Here is a 13677-nt window from a genome sequence, read left to right as displayed (position 1 = left end):
TGCAGCATATGAGAAACACACATCATCAAAGATAGATTTTACCTCAGAGTAAAGAATTGAACACGAATTTCAAAGCAAATGGACCTAAGAAACAAGCTTGTTTAGGCACTATAATATCTAAAAAAATCAATATCCAGTCAAAACTAAAAGAGATTAGGAATAATGTTAGCCCACGAGACTATACAGTAAATGTACAGCTGGCAGATTCATAAAGGCAGACCCACAAGTGTACAGCTTATGGAGCAACCTGTTTTTCAGTACTGCAGTATTACTTGCCTTTTGGAAAAATTGCTGTCATATCTGTGAAAAGTTTGTGAAGCCATGATAGACATCCAATTCTTAGCCCTGAGGGGGTTCTGAGGCTGGTACTCAAAGCTCCCAATAGAATAACATTTCCTACTCACCAAGGGAAAAATCCACTAAATAATGTTTCAGTCATGAACATCCATTTCCCAAAGTCAATTGTACTCATATTTGTAAGACACACATTATTAAAGCTTAAAAGATGTATTGACCCTCAAACATTAATAGTGGGAGACTTCAATACCCCTCACTCTCACCAGTAGACAGGTCATCCAGACAGAAACTAAATAGGAAAATAATAGAACTAAGAGACACTATGACTCAAGTGGATATAACAGATACCTTCAGAAAATTTCAACCAAGGACAAAATAATATAACTCCTTCAAAGCACCTCATGGAATTTTCTCAAAAATTGACAACATATTCTGTTACAAAGCAATTTCAACAAATATTGATAGAATGAATTAACTTCCTTCATTCTATCAGACAATCATGGAATAAAGGTGAATTTTATCATCATCATCAACAACAACAACCATAGAATGCCTACAAAGTTATGGAAACTGATCAGTTCTCTTCTGAATGACTACTGGGTCAAAGCAGAAATGAAGAAATTAACACTTCCTAAAATTCAGTAAAAATGAATGTGCAACATACCCAAATTGATGGGACAAAATGAAAGTGGAACTATTTATAATTTCACACAGCTAAGTGCCTGTAGAAAGAAAATGGAGAGAGCACTTGCATCCTAGCAGCACATCTGAAAGATCTAGACTAAAGGAATTAAGCATACCCAAGTGTATATAGAGTAGATAGCGGTAAGTTATTAAAATAATGATTGAAATAAATAAAATACAAAGAGAACAATAGAAAGAATCAATGAAACTAAGTGTTGGTTCAAAAAGAATCAATGAAATTAAGAGTTGGTTCTTTGAGAAAATAAATAAGATAAATAAGCCATATCCAAACTAAAATACACAGAGAGAATTCCAAATTAACAAAGTCAGAAACAGAATGGTGGCATAACAACAGAGACTGAGGAAATCCAAAGAATATTTAGGTCATACTTTAAAAGCCTATACTCCACCAAATTTGAAAATCTAAAAGAAATGCACAATTATCTCAACAAATATCACTTACCAAAGATAAATCAAGAGTAGATAATGGATTCAAATAGACCTATTACCCCTAAGGAAATAGAAGGAATCATTAAAAGTCTCCATACCAAACAAAATGCCAAGGGCATGAATGTTTGAACACATATTTCGACCAGGGTTTCAAGGAAGATCTAATGTCAATATTCCTCAAATTTTTCTACAAAATAGAAATAGAAAGAATATTGCCAAATCAATTTTATGAGGCCAAAATCACCCTGATAGCCAAACCAAACCAAAGAAAGATAAAAAATTATAGGCCAATTTCTGTAATGAGCATTGCTGCAAAAAAAAATCAATAAAATACTCACAAACTTCCAAGAACACATAAAAATGCTCATCTACCATGATCAAATAGGCTTCATTCCAGATTCAGAGATAGCTCAATATAAAATAATTTGTCAATGTAATCAACTGTATAAAAAATACCTGGAAAGAAAAATAAAGCAAAACAACTAAAAATTCTGATCATCATATTAGAACCTGAAAAAAAAAATCCAGTGACAAAATCTAACAGACCTTCCTGGTAAATATCTTGGAGAGAGCAAGGCCACAAGGGACAAACTTAAAACCAATAAAGGTAATTTACAGCAAGCCAAGAGTCAACGTCAAATTAAATACAAAGATACTAAAAGCAACTCCACTAAAATCAAGAGCATGACAATGCTGTTCACTTTCTCTATATAAATTCAATTATTACTTGAAATTCTAGCTATAGCAATAAGATAAATGAAGAAAATCGGGGGATACAAATAGGAAAGGAAGAAGTCAATTTATCTTTATTTGTAGGTGATATGATAGTATACATGAATGAGAACAAAAATTCTACCATGGATCTCTTACATTTGAAAATCACCTTAAGTGAAGCGGCTGGAAACAAGACTGACTAAAAATAATTATTAACCCTCCTATATACAAAGAACAAACAGACCATGAAAGAATTCAGGGAAAGAACTCCCTTTATAATAGCCACAAATAAATAATATAAAATTAGGCATTTTATGTAAATTTTGATGTATCTCTAATCAAGCAAATGAAAGACTTGTATGATAAAACTTTAAGATTTTGAAGAAAGAAATTGAAGAAGATATTAGGAGATAGAAACATCTTCCATGCATATGGAACAATAGAATTAACAGTAAAAATGGTCATCTTACCAAAAACAATCTACAGATTCAATGGCTTCCACACACATCAAAATTTCAACGTAATTCTTTGCAGATCTTGAAAGAACAATACTCACCTTCATATGGAAAAACTAGGATATCTAAAACAATTGTATATAATGAAAGAATAACTGATAAATTGATGAGCCCCAATTTCAAGTTATACTATACTCCTATAGTAATGAAAATCTCATGGTATTGGCATAAAAGCCTACAAGTTAATCAACACAATACAATCAAAAACCATGATATAATCCCAGACACCTGATTATTCATAAAGAAATTAGAAGCAGATGATTGAAAAAAGAAAGCATCTTCAACACATTTTTCTGGTCTAATTGGATGCCTGCATGAAGAATGACAATAGATCCATACTTACCACGCTGTGCAATACTCAATTCCAAGTGGATCAAATAAAACTTTAAGAATTAAAACAGGAAATACAGAGGCAAATTTCACCATCAGAGTAAAATAGATGGAAGGAAGAATCTCAGTGTCTTAATTAGGGTTTCTATTGCTATTTCAAAACACAATGACCAAAAGGCAAGATGGAAAAGCAAGGGTTTATTTGGCTTATACTTCCACATTGCTGTTCATCACTGAATGAGATAAGGATAGGAATTTAAACAGGACAGGATCTTGGAGACAGGGGCAAATGCAGAGGTAATGGAGGGGTGCTGCTTACTGACTTGCTTTCCATGGCTTTCTCAGTCTACATTCTTCTAGAATCCACTACCACAAGTACAGCATGACACCAACAAACCTGAATTTTGCCCTCACACATTGATTACTATTTGAGAAGATGTCTTACAGCAGAATCTCATGGAGGAATTTCCTCAACTGAGGCTTCATCATACTCTCTGAAAACTCTAGCTTGCTTCAAATTAAAACATGAAACTAGCCAGTACACTCAAGTACAGAAGATATGATTGAAAAAAAATGACTCGTCAGTCCAAAAATCTTAAATCTAAAAATTTATGGATCAAAATCTCTTCTGAGACTCAAGACAAACTCTTAATTGTAGTCCCCATAAAATAAACAGGTAAATGTTCTGTTTATAACATGTTTGACAAAAAGTATGCATTATCATTTCAAAAGAGAACTTGGGCAATAGTGAAGAAATACTGGACCTGAGCAAGACTAAAATTCATCAAGTTAGCTCCTGAAGCTCCTTGTCTTGTGTCAGTTAGATGATTCTGCTTTTTCTCTTTTGTTGCCTATAATGTAATATTTTCTCCTGGACTCTTAAATCTCTCCTTGCAGACATCTTATGGGTGTGACATTAAGATACTCTGTATCCACTACCAAAAAAGTTTCACCTTCACAGCTTTATACAATGTCCACTTAGTGCTTCTTGCCCTCTCAGTTGGATCTTTGTGCAGGGTCATCACTGTTACACTAACCTGGCCACCTAGGCTTCCTGAAACTGAAGAACAAGTGTCCATGACCCCTTCGGTCTTGATCTCTTGCCTTCAGTCTTGAACTCTTGCCTTTAGTCTTGAACTCAACTGTCAGCTTTGGGCAAACTCTTGCCTCTTTGAATCATCTTTGGAGCAACCTAAGTTTGTTTGTAGCAACTTATGTTTCTTAGGAGAAGAAAGTTCGTGGACCTTTCCCTTTCACAATTGAAAGCTGAGCTATGAAAGAGTAATGGGCCCTGAGGGCATCCTATTTACTTATCCCAGGGCAAGTAAATTCTCTTTTTAATCTTTATATCCCTTTAAGCACAATCCTTAGCACAACAGTAAGTTTTCTGATGCTCTTTTTATCTTCTAACTCAAATATTTCTAATTCTTTTGGCCTCAATTTCTAGGTAGATATGCAGAAGGGTGATTACAAATAAGCATGTAAGAGAATTTATACAAAACTACCTTGAAATTTAACCTGCCAAGCAAATTATACCACTAATTTTTAAGTTACTCTCAGGATAATTTTAAGGAAAAGAAAAGAAAGCAGCCACATTCTATGCCAATATATCCCAAAAAGTCTCTGGAACACACCTCTGAAACCTCTTTGCACTATTGTCTTCCAAGCTATTAAGAGGGCCCATTAAGACCTGCCTACCCTGCTCATCCACTTTGCAAGTTCAAAGTTCCAATGCTTTTCAAATTCTTCCAGACAAACAAAACAACAACAAGAACAACAGTAACAAAAACATTGTCAGGCCTCTCTCTCTCTCTCTCTCTCTCTCTCTCTCTCTCTCTCTCTCTCTCTTTCTCTCTCTCACACACACACACAAACAAAGCACACACTAAAACCTACCACATAGTACCAACTTCTGTATTACTTTTCTATTGCAGTAGTAAAATACCAAGACCTAGGCAACTAAAAAACACAAATGGTTTATTTGCTCTTCTAATTTCATTTCTGTTACAGCTGCAAAGGGCAGCAGCAGGCAAGTATGGCAACCAGAACAAGATGGTGAGAGCTTATATCTCAAAATGAAATTAAGAAGACTGAGATAACAAGAAAATGTGAATCTTTAAAATCTCATTGCCTACCTACCTTGACACTGAATTTCCAAAAGAGTGTTACCAACTAGGAACCATGTACTCAATGCTTTTAACTACTAAGTTCCATCTTCAGTTATCTGAATGAATATTTTTAAATAAAGTTAAATAAAAATATCAATGAAGTAGAAATAAATTGAATCACTTTCCTTTGAATAACAGTGGCTATAAATGTGGTACAAATATACTATGAAATAATATTCAGCTATAAAGTAAAATAAAATCATGAGCTTTTCTGGTAAATTGATGGAACTAGGAAATAGCATATTGAGAGATATAACTCAGATTCAAGTAATAAAAATGTATGCTCTATCCTATTGTATGCTATTATCTACAAATCTTTAGATGTGATTTTCACAGTCTGTGAGAACTGCAGAAACCAGAAAAATAAAACACTACCATTGCCAGGATGAGAATGCGAGAGCAGTACTGAGGAGAAAAACAGGTTACAAGTGTTTTGATCAAAGAAATGAAAACTTAAAGACTCTAATTTGGGAGGAGAAGGGAGGGGAAGGGCAATAAATTCACAAGGAGGAAGGAGTATAAAATAAAGGTAAAGATATGAAAAAGTCAGGAAGAATCATAGTATTAACAACTTAATTTTTAATATTCTGTAACATAATTCTGTACATAAAATACATTAATAATTTACATTAAATTTTCTTAGCTTGGATGACAATACCCAGGAGCCAAAGGCAATCTAACAGAAACAACAACACTGCTAATTAGAAGTCCTCGTTTGAATTGTTGGTTAGGAAAGTCCAAAAGACTCCCAAATCATACAACCTATTTCTACTGACTTTGGCTACCTCCAGATGTTGAAGGTAAGCCCCTATGGGTGAAGGCACCATGTCTTTGAGACCCAGAGCCCAGAGTATCCCCAGTTGAAGTTTATCTGAATGCTTTCTCTATGAGGACCAGCTTCCATGGAACCATAAGGCCAATGTAAGTTTCCAAAGAAGAGGATCAACCAAAATTTCTTTCAAGCTATGGGACATATGAATCACAACCACAACTAGCACAGTATGATAACCCTAAGGATACAGTGATGTCACATACAGCTTGTTAGTAACCAGCACTTCTCTAATTGTCCCTAAAACCCATTAAACAAGAGGGAAACTGTGTCTGGTACTGGAAACTTAGACAACAACACTTCACTACTCACACAAAATTATGGATCTTGGAGAAGAATCTAAAGCCACCACTTCCTAGCCACATTCTAAATATTTGTCATATAGATAAGTGAAGTCCATACTCATATTTAAGGAAACTTCTCTTTTCAACAGATGTAGACTACAGAGTACCACAAAAACTATTCAGAGTAGTGGAGCTCAACTCCAGTGGGTATATCTACCAAATAAGTCCTAAAGCTAAGAATTGGAAGTCATTGCAGAATGAAGAGTAAAATGATTAGAAGAGCCAGAGGATCTGTGAGATATTGTAAGATTGTGTATCATAGTACATTCAGCAGATATACCTATAAAAACCTTATGAAAACAACAACATAAGGCTTAGCAAAACAAGAAAATAATAATATATATGTTTAAATGAACAGAGGGGAGCCGATGGGTCCTGAACTCTACAACGCAGGGTGGAAGCCTTACAGCTCAGAGAGAAAGATATCCTGGAAGATTGGAGACAAGGAATATCACAAAGTCATACCACACAGAAATTCTCACACAAGAGATTTAATGAGAGGAAAAACCAGGAGAATGCCTACCTCTTCTCCAGCAAGTATCAGCAGAGAACTGAGCAGAAGACACACACACACACACACACACATATATATAATACACACATAATATAATATATAATATGTAATATATATATAATATATAATATATATATATATATATATATATATATATATATATATATATAAAATAGTTTGTTGAGGGTGGGTGGAACCTTTCCGGGTGAAGCTTTCTAGGCAGAGATTGATGGGATTTCAGGTACAGTGATTGACTTTTTTACACTGGCTCACACAGTCAAGATATCTCTTTTTTTTGCTCTCCCTGTCTCTCCTTCACCCATCTCAAACATGGGATAGTGATGCCTCTGGAGGTTCCTTTATTATACAGGATTGTTTTGACTTTCCTGGTTTTTTGTTTTTCCCTATGAAGTTGAGTATTGTTCTTTCAATTTCTGTGAAAAATTTGTGTTGAGATTTTGACAGGGATTGCACTGATTCTTTAAATAGATTATGGTAAGACTGGCAATTTTATTATATTGATCCTACCTATCCAAGAACATGGGATATTTATGATATCTTTTTCAGTTTCTGTTTTCAAATATTTAAAGTTCTTTCACTCAGGTTTTTCACTTCTTTGGTTAGAATTACCCTAAGATATTTATGTTATTTGTTGCTATGGGCAGACAGGAATAAATGAGCAGCCTCTTCCAACAACATGAACTTTAAATCTTTGAAGGAAGAAATTGAAGACATAAGAAAATGGGAAGACTTCCCATGCTCTTGGGTAGGTAGAAGTAACATGGGAAAAATGGCAAACCTACAAAAGCAATCTACACATTCAATGCAATTCCCAGAAAAATACTTCACACACTTCAAGAGAACAATACTCGATTTCATATGAAAAAAACATAATAGCCAAAACAATCCTATATAATAATCGAACTTCTGGAAGCAATACATTCCCTGACTTCAAACTGTAGAGAGCTACAGTAATAAAAAATAGCCTGGTATTAAAGCAGACAGGAGGAACCAATGGAATTGAATCAAAGCATGGATATCTATCCAAACACTATGAACACCTGATTTTTGATAAAGAAACTAAAAATATAAAATGGCAAAAAAGAAAGTATGTTCAGCAAATTGTGCTGGCATGTCTGGATATCAACATGTAGAAGAATGCAAATAGATGCATATCTATTGCCATGCACAAAAATTGGGTCAAAATGTGTCAAAGACATCGAAATGAAACCAGCCACAATGAACCTCATAGAAGAGAAAGTGGGAATTAGAAATCCAGTTCCTAAATATAACTCCAGTATCACAGACACTAAAAAAAAACAATTTATAAATGGGGCCTCCTGAAACTGAGAAGCTTCTGTAAAGAAAAAGACATGATCAACAAGAAAAAACAAACAAACAGGAGCATACAAAATGGGAAAACACCTTCACATGTCTCACTTCAGACAGAGGACTAAAACTTGACATCAAAAGAAGAAATAATCCAGTAACAATAGGAGTACAGACCTGAACAGAGAAGTCTCAACGGATGAATATCAAATGACTGGAAAAAACTTAAGAAAATACAAAACATCCTTAGCCATCTGTGAAATGCAGGTCAAAACAACTCTGACATTTTATCTTGAATCTGTCAGAATGACCAAGATCAAAAATGGTGATGACAACTTATATTAGAGAGGAAGGATGTGCGGTAAAGGGAACACTCCTTCATTGCTGCTGGGAATGCAGCTCCTTTAGAAACTAGCATGGTGATTTCTCAGAAAATTAGGAAAACGTACCTCAAGACAGAGCAATACTACTTTGAGTATATAACCAAAGGATGCTCAATTATCACAAGAACATGTGCTCAACTATGTTCACAGCAACAATATTCATAATAGATAGAACCTGAAAACCACCTAAACTGAAGAATGAATAATGAAAATGTGGTACATTTACACACTGGAGTACTACATAATGGAAAAAAATAATGACACATTGAAATTTTCAGGTGAATGGTTAGATCTAAAACAAACAAACAAACAAAAACATATTGAGTAAGGTAACCCAGAAACAGAAAGGCAAATACAATACGTACTCACTAATAAGAGGTTTTTAGACATAAAGCAAAGAAAACCTACAGACCACCACTCCAGAGAACCTAGATAACAAGGACCCTAAGAGAGACTTACATGGACATACAAAGGAAAGAGAAAAATAAAACAAGGACTCCTGAGTAAATTGGGATCATGGGGAAAATAGGGAAGGGTAGAGGGAGAAAGGGGAGAAAAGGAGGGGAAACAGAGAAAAATATATATCTAAATAAAAATAATAAAAAATATTTAAAATAAACAAAATAAGAAAGAAAAATATTCTCAATGGTAGTTGTGTCCAGAAATAGGTAGAATAATGGTTGTGTGATAGTTTGGGAACTCTCCTGAGGAAATGATTCTAAAAATTAATTAGAACAGACATCACTGTGAGAAATCTTGATATTTCTGAGAGTACAAACTTTAAATGCAGCTTATATATGCATATTTCTTTTATTTTATTGTATTTTCAATTAAAAACTTTAATTCTTGCATACAACATCTAATTACATAGAGACTCTAATGTTTTTTTATTTAAAAACTTTTCATTTTCTGGAATCCATATATTAGAATGAGTAATCCAGATGTAATGATTGAAAGAGGAAGAGAAAATAATCATTTGTCATGGGTCATAAATGACAAGGCATTGACAACAGTCAAATGCCTGGCAAATGTCTGTGAGATTTGTCAATAGTTCTACTCAGAACAATAAACTATTAAAACTGTAATCAACAAAATTAACTTGTGAGGCCAATTTGTATAAAGAAACTGATAGAAAAGTAATTCATGGTAAAAAAAAAAAGAGAACAGAATAAATTTGGAATTTGATGATATTAAGCGTCATTATTTACTCTAAAGCAGGAATTGTGCTGTGCTTCTTTCCAAGAGCAATTGCACACTACAATTAAATGCAATAGCAATCATATACTATATACTATAGGAATAGTTTTCATATTCCCAAAATAATCACCAGAGTATGTATTCTGACATCACCTTTGACCTTATTAGACCATTAGACCAGTTAGACCATTCTAAAAGACTGACAATCTTTGTGAATTTCACAAATGCATATTTCTACAGAGACCATGGGCAATTCATGGGGTTTGCAATGGTCATGAGTCATGTGGATGCTGTTTATTGACTCATGATAACCTCACCTGTCTCACCAGAAATTCATTCATAAATGAGTGCATACAAGATTCTGGATTACACTGTATGAAAGGGTGATTTTTGGATGATCTTGAAAGAACATCATTTTTATTAATATAGGATTTTGATAAACAGTATAAAGAAAGATATAACATCTGTTATACTAGCAATAGACCATTTATCAGCAGGGTAAAAGAGCCTTAGGAAGAAAATAACCAAAGAAAGAATGAAATTAGCAAGGATATATCTTAAACATGCCTTCCTGGACTTTAATTTATGCTAAATGACTACAGTAATTTAGTAACATTATAATATATATTTTTGAAAGTATTACATATAAATGTTATGTTTACACCATTTTCTCCTTCTTCTTGACAGTCTTCTGTCTGTCTCCACTGCTCCTTTTCAAATTCATGTCATTTCATTGCTTAATTATTGTTAATATGTGTTGAATATGTATATATCTGGTATGTCTATGTATATGTATTTGAAACATGTTGTTTTCATTTACTGATACATACACATACACACACACACATATACATACATACACACACACACACACACACACACACATATATATATATATATATATATATATATATATATGACTGACTCCTTGAATGAGAAGATTCCTTCCTAAACGAGAATGATGTTCCCTCTCTCAGATCAGATGACAATTTCCTGTAGCTGTAATACTTCATCTAGGGATTGCATCTTTTGAGATGTCTCTCATCTATATTGGCATGTTAATATTGTTATTATTTTTCATGTCTCTTCTAGGTGATCAAATTAAGGGTATTTCATGGGAGCAGCTTCTCTGTCATAAAGGAACCTCTATCTTACAGCAGATTCTCTGATTATCTGCCTCTTACAAATTTACTCCTCCCTTTTTTGTGATGTTTCCTGACTCTTCATTGTAGGAATTGTACTTTTTATGTATTGAGATTTACTACCACATAGCCAGTTGTTCTTTTCATTTTGATCAGTAGTGTCTTTCTTTGATTGTCTTCATATGCTGCAAAAAGAAGTTTCTTGAATAAGAGGTGAGTGTTACACTTATATGTAGATATAAGGCTAAATATTCAATTTAGAAATTATACTGGATTAGAGAAGATGCAGTAGGAGGTTCTCCTCTAGGGTCCTCAGATAAGTCTTTCTGTTCCCCATTTGTCCTATTTTTGCCTTCATAGAATCTGTAAGTTGCTGTTATCTTTGCAAAAAAACTCAAAATTTTATGATAAATGGAACTCATAATATAGAATAATTTCATAGATAGGGAATAAAAGTACAGGGAGTATTGCTGTAATAGAGATAACAGCCACTAAGGAAACATCAGCTATAGCACATCTCACAACACATAGCTCTTCCATGTTTTTCAGTTCAACAGAAGCTTCTACATAAAATTCAGCATTGTAGCTCTAGTGAAAAAAAATCAAATTAATGTGGGTATTAAAAATTATTAGAATAAATTCAGGAAGTCATACAATATTACAATATCCACAAGTATGTAGTAGGCTCAGTCTATGAAAATATGCACTTAACTAACTTGGTATTGTTTAACATAATAGTGTAAATAATATAATGAGTTACCTACCCCCAGATAATTATATACAGAGTCCTTTGTTCAGAGTTTGCTTCTGTGTACACTGTTCAAGAAATTAGTCTCAAAATTACTACATAGGACTTCAAAATTTCCACAAGCCAAAGAAGACCAACATAAACTTTCATATGAAATAATAACAATCTTTAGATATTATTATATTTAGTAAGTATTCTAAGATAAACAAATGGTTGATGGGTTGCCATTTAGCTATCCCATTCTTCCCTGAGTCAGTTCAGAAGGCCAAATTCAAAGCTACAATGCAATGTCAAGAAAATATCTGCTAAAAAAGAAAATATATGTTTAGATGATTTTCCTCAAAGCTTTCTTTATATCTCTGTTTCTCAGACTGTAGATAAATGGGTTCAACATTGGAGTGAGCACAGTATACATCAGCGATGCTACAGAAGTCTTCCTGTATGAGTCTGTAAATGCAGAACTAATATATACCCCAAAAGCTGTCCCATAGAACAAAGAAACAACTGACAGATGAGACCCACATGTTGAGAACGCTTTATACCTACCTCCTGGTGATGGCATTCTCAGGATGGAAGACATAATTTTAAAATAAGAGAAAATAATCCCTAGTAGGGGCACACCACCTAATGCACTAGTCACTGCATATACCAGAATGTTATTGATGAGAGTGTCAGAACATGCAAGCTTAATGACCTGATCAAGTTCACAAAAGAAGTGGGGAATTTCAAAATGTGTACAAAAAGATAGCTGCAAAATCATTAATCCATGCAGAAGGGCATCCATAATGCTGAGGCACAAAGAGAATAAAATCATCAGAAAACACAGGTGGAATTTCATTATGGCTGCATAGTGAAGTGGAGTACAGATAGCCACATAACGGTCATAAGCCATTGCTGCCAGGAGAAAGTTTTCCATTCCAGCAAAAAGTAAGATAAAACTAAGCTGGGTAATGCAGCCTGCGTAGCTGATGTCTTTGCTCGGTCTCTGAAGGTTTACCAGCATCTTAGGAACCGTGGTGGTGCTGAAGCAGACATCAGTGAAGGACAGATTAGAGAGGAAGAAGTACATTGGAGTGTGGAGGCGGGAGTCAGAGACAATGACCAGGATGATGAGCAGATTCCCAAAAACTGTCACAAGATACACAAGTAGAAACAGTCCAAAGAGAATGGGTTGAAGCTCTGGATCTTCTGAGAGTCCCAAGAGAAAGAATTCTATTACACCTGTCTGATTTTCTAATTCCATAATTTGCTTAGAGTCTGAGGGGGAAAATACAGGTGACTGATCACAAAAGCAAATGTATAAACTCATGGAATTTTGTTCACATTCCTTATCCCCATACTTTATTTTTTCCATCTTTGTATCCTTCTCTTTACTAAATTACTTTATCATACTAAAAAACTTTTTATATTATAGAACCAAATAAGAATAAAAGAAAATTATATATGGTTTTTAAAATAAAAATTCTCCAAAACTTAAGAAATATAAAAATCAGACTAAATCTCAGCAAAATATAGACTTAGTTAGTATTTTGCATTAGATACATCTAGTCTGACTTCAGTATTTAGTTTATAAATTTGAGAAAAGTTTTCAATTGTGTCAGATGATTCCATTCTCTCATTCACATAACAGAAAACAATTATAAAATCTTAATTTAATGTTGAAAGGACAAGGATGAGAAAACAAAATGAAAATCTTTAATAGCAATATTTGACATGTAATAGTCATTTAGCATGTCTACTGTGATTTACTTATGCCATGAACATGATTAGACCACTTTTAACAATTCAGTGTACAAGAGAAGTGATTGGTTTAATAAGAATAGATATAAAAGAAACCATACACAAAAAATTATTGACAATTGAGAAAAGCTGGCAGTGAGGGAAGTGGTCTTCTCCCTCGAAGAGAACACCTATTGGTTTATCAGTGCCAAAAGTCATTCCTGAAAAATACCTACAGGTAACATTATAAGGACTGAACATATTATATTTAGAAATATCTATGTATATAAATGTAGATATATTTGTAAAGTAGC

At 33.8% G+C, this 13677-nt stretch overlaps 1 protein-coding gene across 1 annotated transcript; it reads right to left on the bottom strand.

Moving 5' to 3' along the window:
- Nucleotides 1-11969: 11969 nt before the first annotated feature.
- LOC125400393 (olfactory receptor 7G2-like) lies at nt 11970-12887 on the bottom strand. The gene has a single exon (XM_048434433.2). The coding sequence runs from the start codon at nt 12885-12887 to the stop codon at nt 11970-11972; it is 918 nt and encodes a 305-aa protein (XP_048290390.2).
- Nucleotides 12888-13677: the final 790 nt, after the last annotated feature.

The sequence above is a fragment of the Myodes glareolus genome, chromosome 4, assembly GCF_982192425.1.
Source record: "Myodes glareolus chromosome 4, mMyoGla1.1, whole genome shotgun sequence".
Taxonomy (NCBI): domain Eukaryota; kingdom Metazoa; phylum Chordata; class Mammalia; order Rodentia; family Cricetidae; genus Myodes; species Myodes glareolus.
This window is presented reverse-complemented; position numbering and strand designations above follow the sequence as displayed.

Bases quoted from the DNA above. Each gene is read 5' to 3' on its own strand.
- LOC125400393 (XM_048434433.2), bottom strand. From the start codon at position 12,887: ATGGAATTAGAAAATCAGACAGGTGTAATAGAATTCTTTCTCTTGGGA.